The 17,663-nt window shown below is 42.0% G+C and overlaps 1 protein-coding gene across 5 annotated transcripts in view; it reads right to left on the bottom strand.

The window, feature by feature from the left end:
* The window catches only part of LOC121080461 (WD repeat-containing protein 7-like), a 142,274-nt gene that overhangs the window by 32,864 nt on the left and 91,747 nt on the right, over positions 1 to 17,663 (bottom strand). For all 5 annotated transcript variants that reach the window (XM_040578479.1, XM_040578483.1, XM_040578481.1 and 2 more), the window contains 4 exons: positions 14,294 to 14,480; positions 3,956 to 4,073; positions 3,078 to 3,227; positions 2,339 to 2,421 (listed from right to left, as the gene is read on the bottom strand). In XM_040578479.1, coding sequence (XP_040434413.1) covers positions 2,339 to 2,421; positions 3,078 to 3,227; positions 3,956 to 4,073; positions 14,294 to 14,480 — 538 coding nt within the window. The remainder of the gene's footprint in view (positions 1 to 2,338; positions 2,422 to 3,077; positions 3,228 to 3,955; positions 4,074 to 14,293; positions 14,481 to 17,663) is intronic.

The raw sequence follows: 17,663 nt of genomic DNA, 5'->3' as shown, positions 1-17,663 counted from the left end.
GCACACTGCTGCTCCCAGCCCTGGGTTTAATGTTCTGCTGAAACGGGAACATCACTTCCAAGAGACCGCAGAGGCACAACAAACGTTTGCCATTATAGCCCTGAGTAAGGCACTTCCACAACATCCTCCGAGGGAGCAGAGCCTGCACAGCAAGCACCAAGGCACACGAATGATCTGGCCACAACAGGGGTGCGCAAATAACGCAGTACAGCAGAAAGGGCACTGGGATATTAAAAGAATTAACAATTGGATTATGTCAGAGTACTTCCACAGGGAATCTCTCCAGAGATTCAATCATTTGCTAAAATCTGATGAAAATTTCCATTGGGCTGAATGATCACATTGGTGGGGTGCTGCGTCATTTTTACAACGGTTATAACTATGTAGAATAGGAAATATTACTAGTACTTTAGCAAAACTTTAAGATAATGTATCACTATAAAAATACAACAGGACTAGGGAGATTTTTTAACTAATTCCCACTTACGCTTGCATTTATGCTTTAAGGTAAGCCTTTTAAAGCATCAGGAAGAAGGAAGATAACCTCTATCAGTATCCTACCCATCAACAGGGTAATTGTTCTTTTCTTGAAACTGTTCAATATTTTAATAGCTCATTAAATTAAAATGTAATGGTCGACAGATGATTATTATAATTTATTGGTTGTACCAGTTTAATAGTATAACTGGGACATATTGTAGTCTAAAGATACTGTAAATGTTCCCATTTTATCAATCACATTTTATTATTTGAAAGTACCATTTTAGGAGTGAATTAGAACGAGCCCAAGACAAAAAACAACTGACGATGCTCAACTCCCAGTGAAGGTTAGCAGAGGCCAGCATCTGAACAGCCCCTCGTGCCTTTCGGCACCCTCCGAACTGCCGGGTCATCAACAATGCAAGCACAGGACAGCCACCGTGCTTCTCTTTCCCTATCATTTTGTGCAAATTCATCCATGTGATTTTACCGAGCTGCCCAGCACCACAGATAGTTTGAAACACTGCCCAAGACATTTCCACATGCTGCAGAGTGCAGGGCAGCTCTAAGTCACCAGCAGTGCTCTCTATGCTTTGTGAGGTTTAATTTCAATTGAATCTCCTGCATCCAGTGTGAGCATCCAAAAAAAGTTTCTAAAATCCAGGGAGAGGGCAGGCTCCTACCACAAGGGTGAGGGCGCTACTCGCTGCCTACAACAAAAGCTTTTGTGTGCAGCCCACTCCCTTGGAGGACGCCTGGGAGACAGTGACAGGGCAGCAAAAGCAAGGCTCTATTCCACAAAGGCATTTGGTACTTTCTATTTCTTATCTCCATTTCACTGACCTTTCCTATGGGATGGCACTGCTATGCACCTGTGCAAACAGCTCAGAAGGACTTGGAAGTGCCTGGTCAGGAGATAGTCTCCTCCAATAACTATGCTCTACTGCCAGCTACTAGGCGGATTACAGCAGTTAGCTATTGCCATAAAGGAAATAATATTTATTATAAAAATTCTCCATTAGAAGATGTTCTGGAGGACAAAATGGAGTTAGGCTTAAACTTCCTATGAAGGAAAAGTGTGTTTGTTATTTGGCTGAACTCCTGGTACGAGAGCATGCTCTGCTGAAGCGCTGTGCTCCTGACAACAGACCTTGAAATGCAAGTAAAGGGCTCCAGCTTTGACAAGCCCTGGGTCCTCAGCACACTGGGAAATCTTGCTTTGACACACACCTTACACTGGCTGCTTGTGGCTTGGCCTGGATGCACTAAAGGACGGCAGTTGGCTGCAAGGCATTGCTGCAAGCCACCCCATGGGGTGTCTGGGAACACCACCTCACCCCTCAAACCACATATTTGTTTTCTGCTCCCAATGTTTTCTTTTTTCCCCAGTTGCTTTGATGGTGACAATTAATTCACCCAGGCAGATTGTGCATATTGGAATCTAACTTGTTACTCAAGTACATTATTCTCATTTTTGTAACAACATAGACTGAGATAAATCCTTTGGAGGAAGCTGCTCAGCTTGTGTGGCTGTTCCAATGGCATAGCTACAATATATGGAGCGGTAACAGGACAGAGTTTTTCACGAGATTACACAACATTTTCCTCTTTTTGGACTTTTTAAAATATCCAGCTTCAAGGAGTTGTTAGTGTTTTTCTTTGCTGATATGCATTTCTGTCAGATGTGGTAGAGAACTAAAAGCCTACAAAAGCTTATAGGTGAACTAAAAACACTCTTCACATTTGTTATTTTAAGGTGCAAGCATCATGTAAAAGATTGTTTCATTCTTAAGAAAGAAATACATCCTGCTGGTGACCTTGCAATTTATTTCACAGTATTCTTGGAGGAAGAGCTCACCTGCAGATGGCTGGAAAGCATTCCTGAAGACCCTTTTTCTTAACTAAAGATCCTTCAAGGCAATACATGATGATGTCCATAACCTTGGAAACAATAGTTAGAATCATTTGACATATGGTATTTTATGTTTCATAATAAAAGTTCTAATAGGCAAAAATAGAGAATTTTTGTGCCCCACTGCATCTTTGATACCTAACTTTAAAATCCAATTGGGATGAAGCAAAGCAGAACTGTCCTGCACATGATAAGAGTTCACAACAGCAATGGTACTGGCAACTGGAACCATGCAGAGTACCCATGAACAGATACAAACCAACAAACTGCCCATAAACATGAGCTATTGGAGCTCTGTAAGTACCTCTGGTGTGAAAAAGGCCTCCAGGCATCAGTATCAAAGTTACAAACCTGTTACAACATCTGTACCTTTCTTCAGCAATACACATAAGCACCAATGAACGCAACAGATAAAAACATCCAGTGCGTTCAAGTACCAGGGTGATGAGCACAAGCTCTCTTGCTTGGGTTTTTTTCCCCAGCAATGCAATTTAATGCAATTTAAATTCAATTTAAGCTTTTAAAGTTCAAAAAAAATGAGCTGAATGGTATAAAACAAACAAATCCTCTTCACACACAAAAGGGTTTATGGTTCACACAAAGAAAATCTACAATTTGACTCCAGGCTGACACATTATCTACTGTTGCATCAAACCCACAAGCAGATCTGGTGGAACAGCCTTACCTCCACCAAAAGGTCCACAACATCGGTAGGCATCTTCTCAATAAGTATCTCAATGACTCTCAAGATCTCTCCTTTAGCCCGAGCGAGGGTGGTGGTGTGAATATTCTGCTGAGACTGCGTGTTTGCTGCCAGGGCAGTGTGCCTGTGCACCTACCAAAGAGCAGGGTTACATTAAGGAAGCCTGTACCGTACAGAATGCTTGGCTTTAGTTTGAGACCTATGGATTATTTCTCCCTCCCCTGTTACTCATCATCAGTAGAGCCACCAATGGTTATCCTTGAGGAAGTTTTTAAACAAGGATTCATCTCCTTTAAGTAAATCTTAATCCCGTAGAACTAAAGGTCAAGATAAGGAAATGCCTGGGTCTTCATTACATCATTTCCATGCACTTGTACATCTTTTTTTAGGTATTAGGTGGCTGCTTTGTAACAGGGTTCTTTTTGGCTGGCCACTGACCATCTCCCATCCTATTGCTTTAGCTCAGCCAAAGCTCCGGGCTACTGTGCCCAGCCAACACAAACCTCACAGCAGTGTCCCCTCCTCCTCACCCTGCAAACCCCACAGCTAAGTCTCCACTCAATTTTAATTCATACTTAATGGGGTCATGTGTGCGCTGCTTAAAGGAGGCAGGATTTTACAAATTGCTATTGGAAGTTTATATAACCAGAATACAACAAACTAAGACAGAACTCATCGCACTCAGGTAAATATTGCTCCTGTCGTCAATTACATGTGATTCTGATATCTGCAGGCACAAGTATATTACACTTGCTGGTTCCCTTTTTTGGGGAGGAAGGGAGAGATTTGATTCTCTATTGCTGTTCGTAAGCCTGGAGCCTCGAAGCTCGGAGGAAAAGCTGCCGAGTGGCCCCGCTCACCTCCTTGGCAATGGTGGTGATGAAGGCGGGTGGTCTGGCGGTGGCGATGAGGGAAAGAGCGTGCCTCGCAGATCGGGCAGAGTCGGCAGCTGGGCTCAGGGGCAGCCCCATTGTGATGCTAAATGGGCACCAGACAAAGAGGGGAGAAAGAAAAGGAGCATTAGAAATATAGAGTGAAAAGATTAGAAACAGCTTATAATGTCAGTTCAAGGTCAACGAGAGCACTAAAACAGAATATAATGGGCTTCCAACAATGAGCAGTGATTAGGAGTCAGGGTGTTCTATCATCAAATACAAAATTGAATAATTAACCATGAAGATTGAAAACAGTATGTGCATCTGTCCAAAGTGTTAAAAAGGCCTTGTTAACAAATTATCTGTATGTGCTGAATACATATCACCTAACTGAGGACAACGCAAACACAGAACATCTTCCCAAGAATTTATGGTTTATTCTTTTATGATATTTTAAACACAGGCTGAAAAATTATTCTTTTATGATATTTTAAACGCAGGCTAAAAAATACCCTGTTCGTACTCATTCCCCTTAATTCCGCTAAGCACTGCTTATACGAGAGGAAAGCAAGAAGCTTCCTGAAGAACTAAACCCACCAAATTTATTCTGTTTGATCTTCTTCACTGCATGACTCAGTTACAGCAGCATGATGAGATGACAGACAACCCCGTACCTTATGCTTCCTAATTGTGGAAATTATTCAAAAGCTCTTCAGAATTTCTAACGCTGAGGTTTTAACAGCAATTCCTTGAATAACAGTAAGGGAGCAAGCGGCACCTAAATTTTCTGTACACAATGCTTTTAATTTGCTATGACAAAATAAACACAAGAAACAATAAGGAAGCACCCAGCAACTGCACCGAGCAAAACCACAATCGGATACTTGGTAATTGAGAGCATCTGTACCTGACAAAGACACCACATCGACTAATTTTTGTCTGAAAACTTCCTTTCTTAAAATCATACTGGTTTAACCGTCACTGTTGTATACATCACAGCAGAGCCCCATTTTGTTAAGCTAGTTGTACATTATCCAGCATTTCTACAAATCCTTCCTGCACCCCCTCCCACAGCCACCCAGAATGTCGCAGCCCCCAGCCCCCGGGCCCAGGACATGGGTACCTCTCCAAGCTAACAACTTTGTGCCTTCAACAAATTAAGCTAATACATAACGATACATCCAATGTGTGTCTAAACGCAAGAGTACAGAATTCAAGAGTGCTGCAAGGCCCTCAGAGCTGAGGGTTACAGGTTTGGGAAGAGCTGCGTGGTGGCAAGGCAGTGTTTGAGCGCTGACTTGGATGCGCTGCAGGCACACGGGTCTCCCCGGGAGAGGACATTTCACCGAGGGAAACTACAGCGGTGCAGGGGGAAGAAATGGTGGGGAAAGAGCTATGGGGAGATCAGGGGTGAACGTGCTTTGATAGGGAACTCTGCTTTTACAGAAGGGGAGGAATACCTGGGAACCAGCATGTGTTGGAATTAACCTGATGTGCTCAACCTACCCTGCAAAGGAAATGTTCTCCAACATGACTGTTGCAGCATGGAAAGAGAAATCACAAACCAGTTTGCCAGCTCTAAAATATTGTAAAGTTCTCCTGTAACATATAGTCTGATCAATCCTGCTGCCATGACCACACTTCTACCAAGCAGGAGCCCTAGAAGTGTTCTGTTCTGTTTTTTTAAATAAAGACAAAACAAAAGAAAGGTAAGTTTCTTTTGCTCACCCCTGGCATCAGCGCACCATTTGAGCATGTGGCAATTCCACATGGATTTTACTATGTCATGAAAAGCTGTGTTATGGAATTGCACTGAAAGCCCTCCTTCAGCTATCCTTTTTCTTTGTTATTTTACTTAGAGATTAAGTAACATGCACAAAAAAAGCATTAACCTGTAAACAACATCTATAGGCTTACTCTTTTCCTGTGGAAAGGAAGTACTTTTCTACAGACAAGATGGGCAGCAGTTGCTGTTCCTAAGGCACAGGAAGGTTATGCTCCCAGACATGTGGAAGTGAACAGCACTAACCGGCCAACACACAGAGGCACCGAGTTTTAAAGCCGTTCCAACATCTTAGCTGGTGATATTGCAAGTACATGTGAATGCTGAATGTTAATAAAAGTGAAGCTTTTTGCTAAAGCAACTATGACATTCAAGCACACCTTAACAATATGAGATAGTTTTATTACATGAAAGAAGATAGCATCTGCAGCTTTCTTTGCTATCAATGTGATTTCAGATGCTTTAATACTTTGGCAGATGTACGTGAGATAAAAATACCTTCAATACAATGAGTACTAGTCTGGTGAAATAATCTTATCTTGAATCTGCAGTTTCAGAAGAACACCACGTGTTTCTAAATGCCGCGGACAGTCAGTTATGGCTCGTTGCAATGCGCAGCAGTGACAGTCGAGCGGCAGGAAGCTGCTCGCTGCTCTGCACCACCAGCAGCCATAACTGGCTCTCACTCCGCAGCCTGCATGCATCCGCACCGTCCCACCACTGCCTGAGGATTACTCGTTTAAGTAAGAGCTGCCACTGCCAGCTCTTCTGCTGCATTCATTTTACACATGTGACGCTATTAGCATGGCTGAACTGGAGCGCACTGCTCCAAACCCCTGCACTGGAGTTCGGACACTGTGGGTAGGAGGTTTGGCTGTGCCTGCTTCACTCAGCACACCTGAGGGGCGAGGGCCAACAGATCTCTCTCTTCACTCCTCTGGACCCACTGGGCTGGCAGGCTTAGCCCTCACCTGCACCTCAGGGGACCCTCAAGACTTCTTTCAACCAGAAAGCTACCAACAACCCTTACGGTGGGCAAGCCACAGAAAACAACAGCAGAGGCATGGAGAACAGTATAATCATTCCACACTTCTATTCCTTTAGCATCTCTATGTGCTTTCAAACTGTTAAAAACTGTTTTACCAGGGTCAACAAAGTTCATTCTGCTCTGGAAACAGAGTCAGACACAACTTGCTCTGAAAATAAATGAGGGAAATAAGAAACTGAAACAACCCCAGAGACATGGAAATCACAGCACACACACATCTTGTATTCTGGGCACCCCAAACAATACAGCGCGGCATTTCCACCATGTGTGCCACAAAGCCCAGGTGAAGTCCAAACCCACTAACTCAAAATGGCAAGCAAAAGCATCAGTTACCTTAAACTCCAAAATTATTTGTATTAATCTATCTATTCACCTTGTGACATTAACATTTGAGAGCTTCTCTTCTTTCAGGCTAAACCAGAAAAAAATATTTATCTTCAACAGAAGTTATTCTGACGTTTCCTATGGCAAACTTTATAATGACATTCTCTGGAACTGAGGCAGGAGGAAATCTACATTTTCAGAGCCAGGATGGAGAGCACTAGAGGTGGTGTTTTTTTCCCCCCCCCAACACTTCAACACGAAACCACATGTGCAAACACGAGTAAGAGAAAATAAGCATGACATGGCACTTCCTTGGGCACACTGAGAATCTCCTCTCAGCCACTATTTGAAGGGGTTCCACCTCCCCTGTACCAAAAAATTCAGTAAAAGATCAAAGAGTAACAGAAGTTACAAAGCCAACTAGCTTATTGCAAAGCCTATTAATGGTTTTGTAGAGGATTTGGGTAGCATGTGGTAACTGAACAGTTACACTACTTAGCTGAGAGAGAGAGAGAGATGGGGGGTGTGTGTGTCTATAGAGGACAACACATTCTCTTAATTTCTTTAAGTGTCTTTAAAAATATTTCTATATGCAATATCCGATTTAATATTGTGAAAGCTTACAAATTGAATCCTTTGCAACAAAGAACTTCAGGGTGGTTAAAGCGTTCTCTGACAAATTAACCATGTTTCCAGAGCAAAACAAGATGAGGTATGGATCAGTCACTGTTCTACAGACCTGAATTCACATAAACACAAACCAAAGTTTACTATAATTTTCTTCCCCATTCCTCACCTCCACTGTATGCATTAAAACTACCGAATTTGAAAACCAATAAAGTTTCTGCAACAATAAAAAAGTCCTCCTTGGCCTTCTACTTGTAAAACCACATTTGCATATAACTTAAAAAATCCTGTACAGACGTTACAGAGAGAAGTGACGAACTGGGAAGGAAGTGGTATCGAAGCCAGGCTTTCAGGTGGGCTCATTATCTACCAAAAGCAATCAAATCCCCCAGTGCTTCAGTACTTTTTTTCCTCTAAAAAGACTTCGTGTTTCTGCCAGCAGTATTTTTCCTTACAGGGTGTTTGGTAAAGTGTGCATTTTCCTGAAAAGCAACAGGCTTTTTGTTAATTCATTAGCATGGCTCAGCAGTGGTAGTATGTGGGCAGAGATTAACACCACACACACCCCCACCCCGGGGCTGGGCCAGCTGCTCGAAAAGCCCTGCACGATGGGACAGGCACACCGCACCAAACCCCAGAACAAAACCAAAGCAGATGCAAAAGTAATGTATGGAGGGAAATTCTGGCTTTCACACCCAGACCTCTATTCTTGTATTGACGAGTTTTAGGACTTCTGTATGTGCAGCAAGAGCCGGCAGCATGTGTTGTCCCTCTTGTCCTCATCCTGCCCTCCGACTTCTCACTGCACTGTAAGCTGACATTTGAAGAATTGTTTCTGTACACATAACACAAAGTGGATGCAGCTTGTCCTGTAACGTGTGTCTTTAACACCAGAGACAATATTTTACCTGCAAACAGCAGTAAAAAACTTGGATTTGTTACTGGTTTTATTTGTGCTTTTGATTTATGCCTTTTAGCTCATTTCCAGAAGGCTGATTCTAAGTGGCCAGTATCCTGCATCACCAGGGAATGATGTCCTCTCTTTTCCCAAATCCATCACCAACCTCCCCCACACCAGTGATCCGAACACCTTCAGTTTTTTGGAAACCAATACACTATTTGAATAATGCTTCCAATGAAATACAGACTTTTAAAACAGGTAACTTGTTTACAGGTGTAGCACAAGCTATTACAACTTCAGAGTCATGTTTATGTACTTCACCACTTACAAAAAGTAAGTAAGGTATATTTAAAAAGCTGATTCTTAAAAGAAGTGGAAAAACAACAAGCTACCTGCGAAGAGCTGAAGGTAAACGGAAAAGATTTTAACGGCAATGAATAGAAAATGTAGCAATTGGATCTCTACATCTCACAACTTCCACAAAGCAGTGCCAGATAAAAAACTTCATGGGACTAAGAATGTGAAATTTCAGCATATATGCTAACGATTCTGATTAGGATCTCTTTGCTAACTGGACTCAAAGCAGGAAGCTGACCCAGCTGGTCGCAGAGAGATGCAAGAGGGAACTCACAAAGGATGTGATTCCACAGGGATCTTTTGAAGGGTGTAGGGCCATCTCACCTTTCGAGAAAGCCGCTATTCTGCACAATGGACATTCAGCCCCTTTTCTCTCCTCTGTTTGGAGACTTTGCTTTGATGCTCTGAGGTGAGTGGAAGGGGGGGGGGGGGGGGGGGGGGAGAGAAGGAAAGGTGGGTATATCCCAGCTCATTTAACAGAAACCTCTACATCGATACACTTCAAAACCACCCTTGTTTATATGGGCAGCCTTGAACTGATGGCTAAACGAACAGGAGGAACCGAAGCCCCTCTGTGGCATAAAGCCAGCAAGCACAGTACTCCTCCTCAGCTCCCGGAGGGGCTGTGGGTGCCACCAGACCCCTGCTCATCAGGTGATACAGCTGCAGGTCACTCCTGCCTCCTGGAATCCAGGGTCTAAACCAGAACTGACATGGACACACATCCCTGCTGTTTCCAGGTTTAAGTCATTTCTGTATGGCAGCACGTGGCAGCATGTCGCATCACCTTTAGGACCAAGTACCCAGCTCACATTTCTCCTTTTAAACCCTCAACTTCAGCAATTGTTTAGGCTGTGTTCTAAAAACGTTACACTGTATTGGAAGACTAGGGACGTCCCTGCTATATATCCTACGGCTCCACAGATACAATTTGTAAGAACATAAAAGTATAGGAAAGTTTTCCCACAGCCTAATTATTTTAGTGCGTGCATATATGTAAAAACATACGGATCAATTAGAACGCAACTTGCCAGTTGTAGCATATTCTATCATAATCCATATCAAATTGTAGCTTGTAATTCAAAGAGCAAAAATAATGTACAGCCATGATCCATGTTATCCATGCCAAGAAATCAAACCCTAATAAATGCCAGAAAAATACTCTTAATCCTCACAACCGAGCAGTTTCACTCGGCATGGCAGGCTAGTACAGTATAACCTTCAGGGACTAGCATCAACTGGGAGAGTGGAGGACTTATAAATACTAGAGTTTTGGATAACAGCTCAGATATTTAATTTGGAAGGGGAAAAAAGAAAAACACTGCTTTTTTGTGTGTCAATAAATGTGAAGGGTTTGTTTTTTTTTTAAAGCAGAAGCTTTGACATAAAAGCTTTTTCATAAAGCATTCTTAACATCAGGGAGAGAAGCCAGGCAGCTGTGTGCTGTTATTGTGTACACAGTAAATCAGGCACAAAAAGGGGCAGCTCAGCAGGGCACCAGGAGGGTAAGATGCACACTTAACCCCCTGCACACATTGTTGCTCTATTTCTTTCCATCTTCGTCCGCCTGCAGTCGGTACTGTATCTGTCATGAATGTAACAGGCCATTTTCAATCTAAATCTTGTTATGGATTAATAAGCAATCACTTTCTCGCTTATTATGCAATTTATCATGATGAAAATTGCATTGGGCTCCTCAAGGCTACATGCTGAATACATTCATTTATTCAGCGCTCTGTGGATAGAGTCATACTAATCTTTATGACAGCTAAGGATGTAATCGCAAGATAAAAACTACTTTCTGAAGAACCGTGTTCACCTGGCTTCTGTATTTACATACAATAGGGCTCAGGAGATTCTCTGGCAAGGTAACACATTTTGGTTTCTTTTGTCACAAGAAATAACTGGAGTTCAGACAAATAACAATATTAATCCAGTTTGTACATATTTCTCCATTAACACCCCCCCAACACACAGTAATCATGCATTCTTTTCAAACCTCGAGGAAATTAAAACTGGTACATAAAATGGGTAGTATCTGCCTTAGTATCACATAAAAGAAAGTCAGAAACCTTAACACCTCCACAGATGGATGATAAAATACATACATCGTATTAAGACAACCCTGGTCAGTTCCTTACTGCACACAGCATTTAAAATGTGTGTGTTAATAAGCAAATATTTGTAAGTACATTTGTAAAATAAAATTAATTGATAATAGAGCAGTTTTTAGAATTGTAAGGTTTGAAACCAAATGCAAAGGTTGAATGCTACGGGCACGTAAAAGTGCTCACGGCATTAAATGCCATTGCTACCAGCAAAACAAATCCTTGACTAAAATAGAAAAGTAACTAAAAATATACATACATTATTTAAAAGCCTCACTATTTCCTAATTAGAAGGGTATTCGATAGTTTCACGCAGTGAGATATAAAAGAACAGTATTTACTGTAATTTAGCAAACAATAGCCTTAGAATAGAATGGAAAACTGGCTAATTGTTTAAGGATTTTTTTTTTAATAACTAAAGTGGTATTATTACTGCAATGCTGTAAACGAGAACATCTGTAAGCTAAGCAAACCTCCTCCTTCTGCTGAGCACACTGTTTTACATGCAGACAAATATTCACCTGACCACTGAAGGCCTAATGCAGTTTTAAAATAGTTTTAAGGTACCACAGACATCTCCTCCTGCTTTCATGTAACACCCTCCTCTCCCACGCACTTCAGGGTACACCCAGAAAGCTCAACAGATGTTAGCAATGCCATCAAGCAAAATATTACTTGCTGCTAAAATGAGCCTCTGCATTTTATGAGAAGAAATACAGTAAAATTAATTCCCAAATAATCAATTATGATGACCTTGGCAATTTCAGACACTATTTCAGACCTCCCCCAAGCAAAAACCTTGCAAAGAAAGTCACAGACCAGTCAGCCCTCTTCCTTTTGGAATGAAGTTGTTTCACTGTTAACGAATTCTTTATCAATTACAGAGTGGTTTACAGATTAACTCTTAAGGAACATCACTAATTAAAATATTATGTAGAAAACACTACATAAATTAAAAATTAAGCACGAAACACATTTTTAAAAGCTAGGGAAATTTCACACAGCACTTGGGATGCCAGACCGAGAAAGCACGTGGACTGCGCTTGGTGTGGATGAGGAAAGCTCTGCTGAACCGAACACCAGCATCGCGATTCACCCTGTCGTTTGTATTTGCATGGAAGCGCAATGCATCAGCACGGATGCAGAATGCAAGACTGCAAAGCTCTAACAGCCTATGCATTTAAGAACATAAACTTGCTTCACAACAAAAACGTGCTGAGGTCTTATTAGAAAAAACATCAATATTTTCTATATTTTATGTGATGAAAATTATTATTAAATTTAAATATTTTTATTAACTGTCATTTTCCAAGTGGATATCTGCAGAACTTTAATACTACAGTATTAATCCATACTGACAACAAAATAAATATGAAATTTGTATTTGCTCAAGGCAATTATCCACCTAGAGCAGGAGCTACATGTTTTGTATGTCCAAACGGGGGATTAATTTGGTCCTATACAAGAGCCATGTACCTACAAATGAAAATTTTGTCTAAGCAGCACTAATGTATATCCACTTATATTTTTCAAGGTTTTTCATTAAAAGCAGAAAGCTTGAAATAGCTTTCAAAGCCAATTACATAAAGCATAGTATCATTATTTTATTTCATATAAACAGCCTACTATGGTTACTTCTTACAGAGATTTTTCATTTGTTATTTATACACAGAAATGAGAGCCTCTCCTCTTGCACGTTTAAGTGGTTTGCTTTTTTTATAAAAACTAAATACAGAAAAATTTGTTCAGATGGATTTAGACTAAATTTCAGACAGGATGATCAATTTCACAACAAACATTAATAAAAATAAGGACTATATTGCAAAACTCTTTCCTGTGCAAATAGGCCTGTTATCATTAATCAGATTAATGGTGTGAGTAAAGACTGTTCATGTGAGAATCGGGGCCGCAGCTGAAATTACATTTAGCCCTCAGATCAAAAAATTCACAGATACTCAACAAAAAAGCCACTCCTGTACTGCAAAGTTGCAGACATTGAATAAATCCCAAGCACTAATATTCAAGAATCCCATTATCTTAACACCAAATGCATTAAAAAAAGGCAAGACACTACCTTTATTACACAAGTCATCTTAATGACTTCACTTACCCATTTAGCCATAATTATTTGATGGTGTGATTGATAGTACGTGGCCTGATCAAGTGCAACAACTTGTGTACGTACCCATGTACACATAACTAGAAGTTGTACAGTTACAGTAATTTTAAAGAAGTGGAACAAATAGGTACTTAGAGTTCCATGCACAAAAAACTCTGCCAAAACCCAGCATTACCTTTTTGTTGTGCATTTTATGTCAAAGCATCACACTTCCTCGTGAAATTTGCCCCCCACCCCAATTCCAAATACCTAATTTAAAGAAGATTTTATTTCAAAGAGGTTAGAACAGAGGTACAAGACAGCATACCATATAAATCTTGAGAGACTTTAATAAGTTATTCTCTGACCGTAGAGACAGGCTGTGGTCTATTGAGTTTATGATTTCTTAGCAATCCTTGAATCTACAGGTTACCTTGATGCTATTAATAGCGATGCTCCTGATAAAATAACTACATTTTCCAAAACAATTCACATCCTGATGGGATGGCTTGTAAAACCACAGGGAAAAAAAATATCCACATATTCACACACCGGTGAGAAATACCAAATACCTTCTGAAAATACCATTTTTACAGTTAAGAAAGGGTAAAAAAATATGTTAAAGCAACAGACATATTTTAGATACAAAAAATGTTTAACGCTCTTCTTTTCTCAAAATTACTAGCAATATGACCAGAAGATTAATGCTGTGTAGCCCCAAGCAGCACCTACCAAGTGTTCGGTGTCTCCCAGTTTCAGAGGGGGTGACCCACAGTGCCAGGAGAAGCCAGCACTGCAGTGCTCCATCTCTCCTGCTGCAGTGAAACCCTCTTCTCCCTTCTGCGATCGCCCACAGGAGCTGCCTGAGACTGCAAACTGAGCCAGGCTAAAGCAGGCTTGAAATCGTAATTTACATGGTACCGGTTCAAAAACAAAACTTGAAACAAGAAGTTATTCCTTGTCCCACCTTCTTGCCCAGTACCACAGCCATGGGGATTTGAAGCAGCTGCTGCAAAACCTAGATGCGCAGGTCTGAAACAATGCAAGTGTTTGTAAGCCAGTAAAAGCAATACCTACTTAGCAAGCTGTTTCTCCGCGTCCACGCAGAGCTCCAGAAGGCCCATCAGCACGGCAGAGACATCCATGTAGGGCTCCCACACAGTAAAGCCGCGGCCGATGAGGTCGATGGCAGTTCTGCGGATGGTGCTGTGCGCAGGCAGCTTGGGGCTGGGCGGCTGCAGCAGCAGGAATGTCAGTGCCTTGCCTGTCATGCAGAATGGGAGAGGATGGGATAGTGAAAAGAGTTGCAGAATGGATTTGGCCTTGTTTGCAAATACTCGCTGATAAGAAACACATATTATGAAAACCTGCTCAAAAGTTACAGTATTTTGGCTTTATCCTACTAACGGCCAGTTTGCTACTGGAACGAATCAGTCTGCATGGTACAGTGATCTGAATCAAACAGGCCCATAGCAATATTGCCAGTGGTGAGTCTTAAACACAGTGTTTTCATTACAAAAGAAATAGAACTAAATGTATTTTTGTAAACATGTAAGTTCTCTAACATGCCTAAATATTTCTGCCTGAAAATTCTGCAAAAAGTGAGAATAAACCAAAACATCAAAATCAAAAAGAAACTATTAAATAAAATTCCTCCCTTAAATAGACGCTTGCTAAGAAAACCCTGAAAATCTGTAGTAATATGTAATAAAAGTTTTCAGAAAAAAGGTAGGTCATTTTGAAAGGGCGTCTAAGAAAAACAAGCTTAAAAGATTAAACGTGGGAAAGCATCAGCTGAAATAAACCATGTGGAGATTACACACTTTTTCATCAGGATCTCAGCTACAGCCAGAAGCAGTCCATGCTAGATGTGCTTAACTGAGTGAGAAACAGCAAAAGTCAGTCACCAAACTTGCCAAAACGACTTCTCATTTCCAAACGTGCCACACGCCTGCAGGCACAGGGCTCAGGAGAGGTGGCACAGTCAGCTCTGTTCTTTAATTACAAAATCCTGCCCTGCACTATGATGACATCACCTCAGTAACTGACAGAGGTGGCGTTTAATCCAAGTGAACTGTCCATCTGGGGACTTGAAGTGACCAACGCTGCAAGAGCGATGCTGTGTGCCCCCTTCCCCGAGTCCAGGGCGAGCACGGACCCCAGCAGTGTGGCCACTTGCCCACGGGAGAGCAGCTGCCCCGGCGCTCACGCCCAGCAGTGCTTTGGCAGGCAGCTCTGGCCCACAACGCGGGAAGAGAAACATGCATGGACAAGCTGATAACCTGGGACCAGGAGCTCCGGGGATTTGCCCACTTGTCCCGCTCTTGGCCCAGTACAAGCTGAGCAGGGGGAAGAGCAGAGCAGAGCGCACTGGTGACAGCCCAGCAAAGGTCCCCAGCCCATCACAGAGATGCTCAGCAGCGCCAGCTCCCAGGTGCGGGTGATTTAGGAAGCAGGTGCCCCATTTTACAGCAAGGGCTTCTCTTCCTTGGAAAATATACATCCTACTGACACCTCCTCCGCCACGTCAGATACATAGGGATTAGGAATGCTGGATTTGGGAAAGGGAATTTTGTAAGGCCTCCATATCACTCGATCCTGGGATAGACGATGGGATGTTTGTGACCACTTCTGCTCCCAGATCTCAGCAGCTCCAGAACCGTGCCTGGATCTTCGGCTACAGAAACACTCCACGGCACATGAGCATTTAACAGCACCACCCTCTGCACCTGAGCAGAAATCTCCCTGAGTGGGGCCCACAAATAAATGTTGAGAAAGTTGTCTGAAAGTTCACAAGATCTATCATTTTCACCACTGCAGTGTCACACCTCGCTAAACAAGCATTAGACATATATATATAAAAAACAATTAAAACTGAGAATTGGCTCTCAAATAGGAAAGCATGCTTTAGCGCATTTCTTTCTAGGCCCACTGCCAGTCTTGTCTCATGCATGTCCTACACATGACGGTTTAATTACTACTGTGACCGATGCAGTGCTTCCCAGGCACTGGGGCAGGGCTGCCACAGCACTACGCTTGGCTTTGAGCACTGCCCTTGTGCTGATGCTGAGTGCTGGCAAATAGGAGAGGCAGCTCTCCGGAAAGGGCAGGAGGCGCCTGGTACCAGGGCAGGCTCCACAGCCCCAGACTGAAGAGCTGGGCTTGCTTTGCCACCTGTAACTCTGTTTTTAAAGAGCAACCATGGTGGAGTTTCAGCAGGAACTGCTGGACACTTCTCCCACCTTTGCAGGACTCAGCGTTTGGTGGTTAAGGTCGGTTAGAGATGCAAGCTCAAACATTTATCTCTTGCAGGTGAAGGAACTGAATTTTGGGTCATTTGTGTTATGTTTGAGTGTCCTGGCCATTCAGACACTTATGTTAGAGACTCTGCCATCAGCACTGTCCCCTCAGGTCACCTCTTTGTAAACAAACCACAGCTGGCAACGATCCCCCTCCCTACTGAAAGTGGCAGCAGAACCTAGAATAACAAGACAAACTAATTTCCCAAATCAGAGAGCAGAATCTTCAAACAATTCAAACTAATACCTTATTTTTCCCTAAAGAGTTGTTATACTATTAGATCTGTAATTCCCCCCTCCAGGCGATTTCACAACACACCCTTATGATGGCTGCAGAGGACCACAGGCAGCAAAGGGAGCTGGTGGGGGCTGGGGGTGCCCTGGAAGGTACCCGCTCCATCCCCTCCCTTCCAAGGGCTGCATACCTAACACACACATTGCACTGCAACTGCTTCACAGCGTTGGTGTCCAACCTCAGTAACTCTCCCTCCTCCCCACAAGACTTTTTTTTTTTTTTTCTTTTAGCGAGAAATATAGTTTAAGGGAGTAGTGGGGAAAGAGAGAAATGATGTCCCCAAAAACGTCAACATACCTGAATTCTAATCCAGGTTCCACTTATTGAGGAAATGTGACTAATAATTTCATTTAATAGACTATTTTTAAATAAAAATAATTACATATATATAAATGGGTAGGAGGGCAAAACCAAGCAACACTTCAAGATAATTTACCGTTATCTCATTCTAACCTCTTAATAATGTTCATTTAGCTTGCTATTGTGATAACTATTGATTTTAACAGGTTTTTCTTTAGTCTTCAGAACTGTCCTCTACAAGTTGCTCATTTTGTTTATTAAATAAGCCAGCCACCTGTCATTTTAAGCATTCCAAAAAGCCAACAACTGACACGTTTTTCTAGTCCATTCACACTAACCCCTTATACATGTGTAACAAAACCTGAAAGTTTCTTCTTGAAGTGGACAGCAGGCAACGAAGCTCTAGTTTGTGTGAATTTTATTGTCTCAAATATTAAGAACTTAATTAAGAAGTGACTACACAAACATTACTGCAATTAAACATGCCTACCTATTTCACAGGAAACCTCCTAGCATTGCTGCTGCTGAAACCTGTAGAAGAATGGCTGCAGAA

This window comes from Falco naumanni, chromosome W (assembly GCF_017639655.2).
Source record: "Falco naumanni isolate bFalNau1 chromosome W, bFalNau1.pat, whole genome shotgun sequence".
NCBI lineage: Eukaryota > Metazoa > Chordata > Aves > Falconiformes > Falconidae > Falco > Falco naumanni.
The sequence above is the reverse complement of the archived record's forward strand: the minus strand, read 5'-3'. Positions and strand labels throughout refer to the sequence as shown.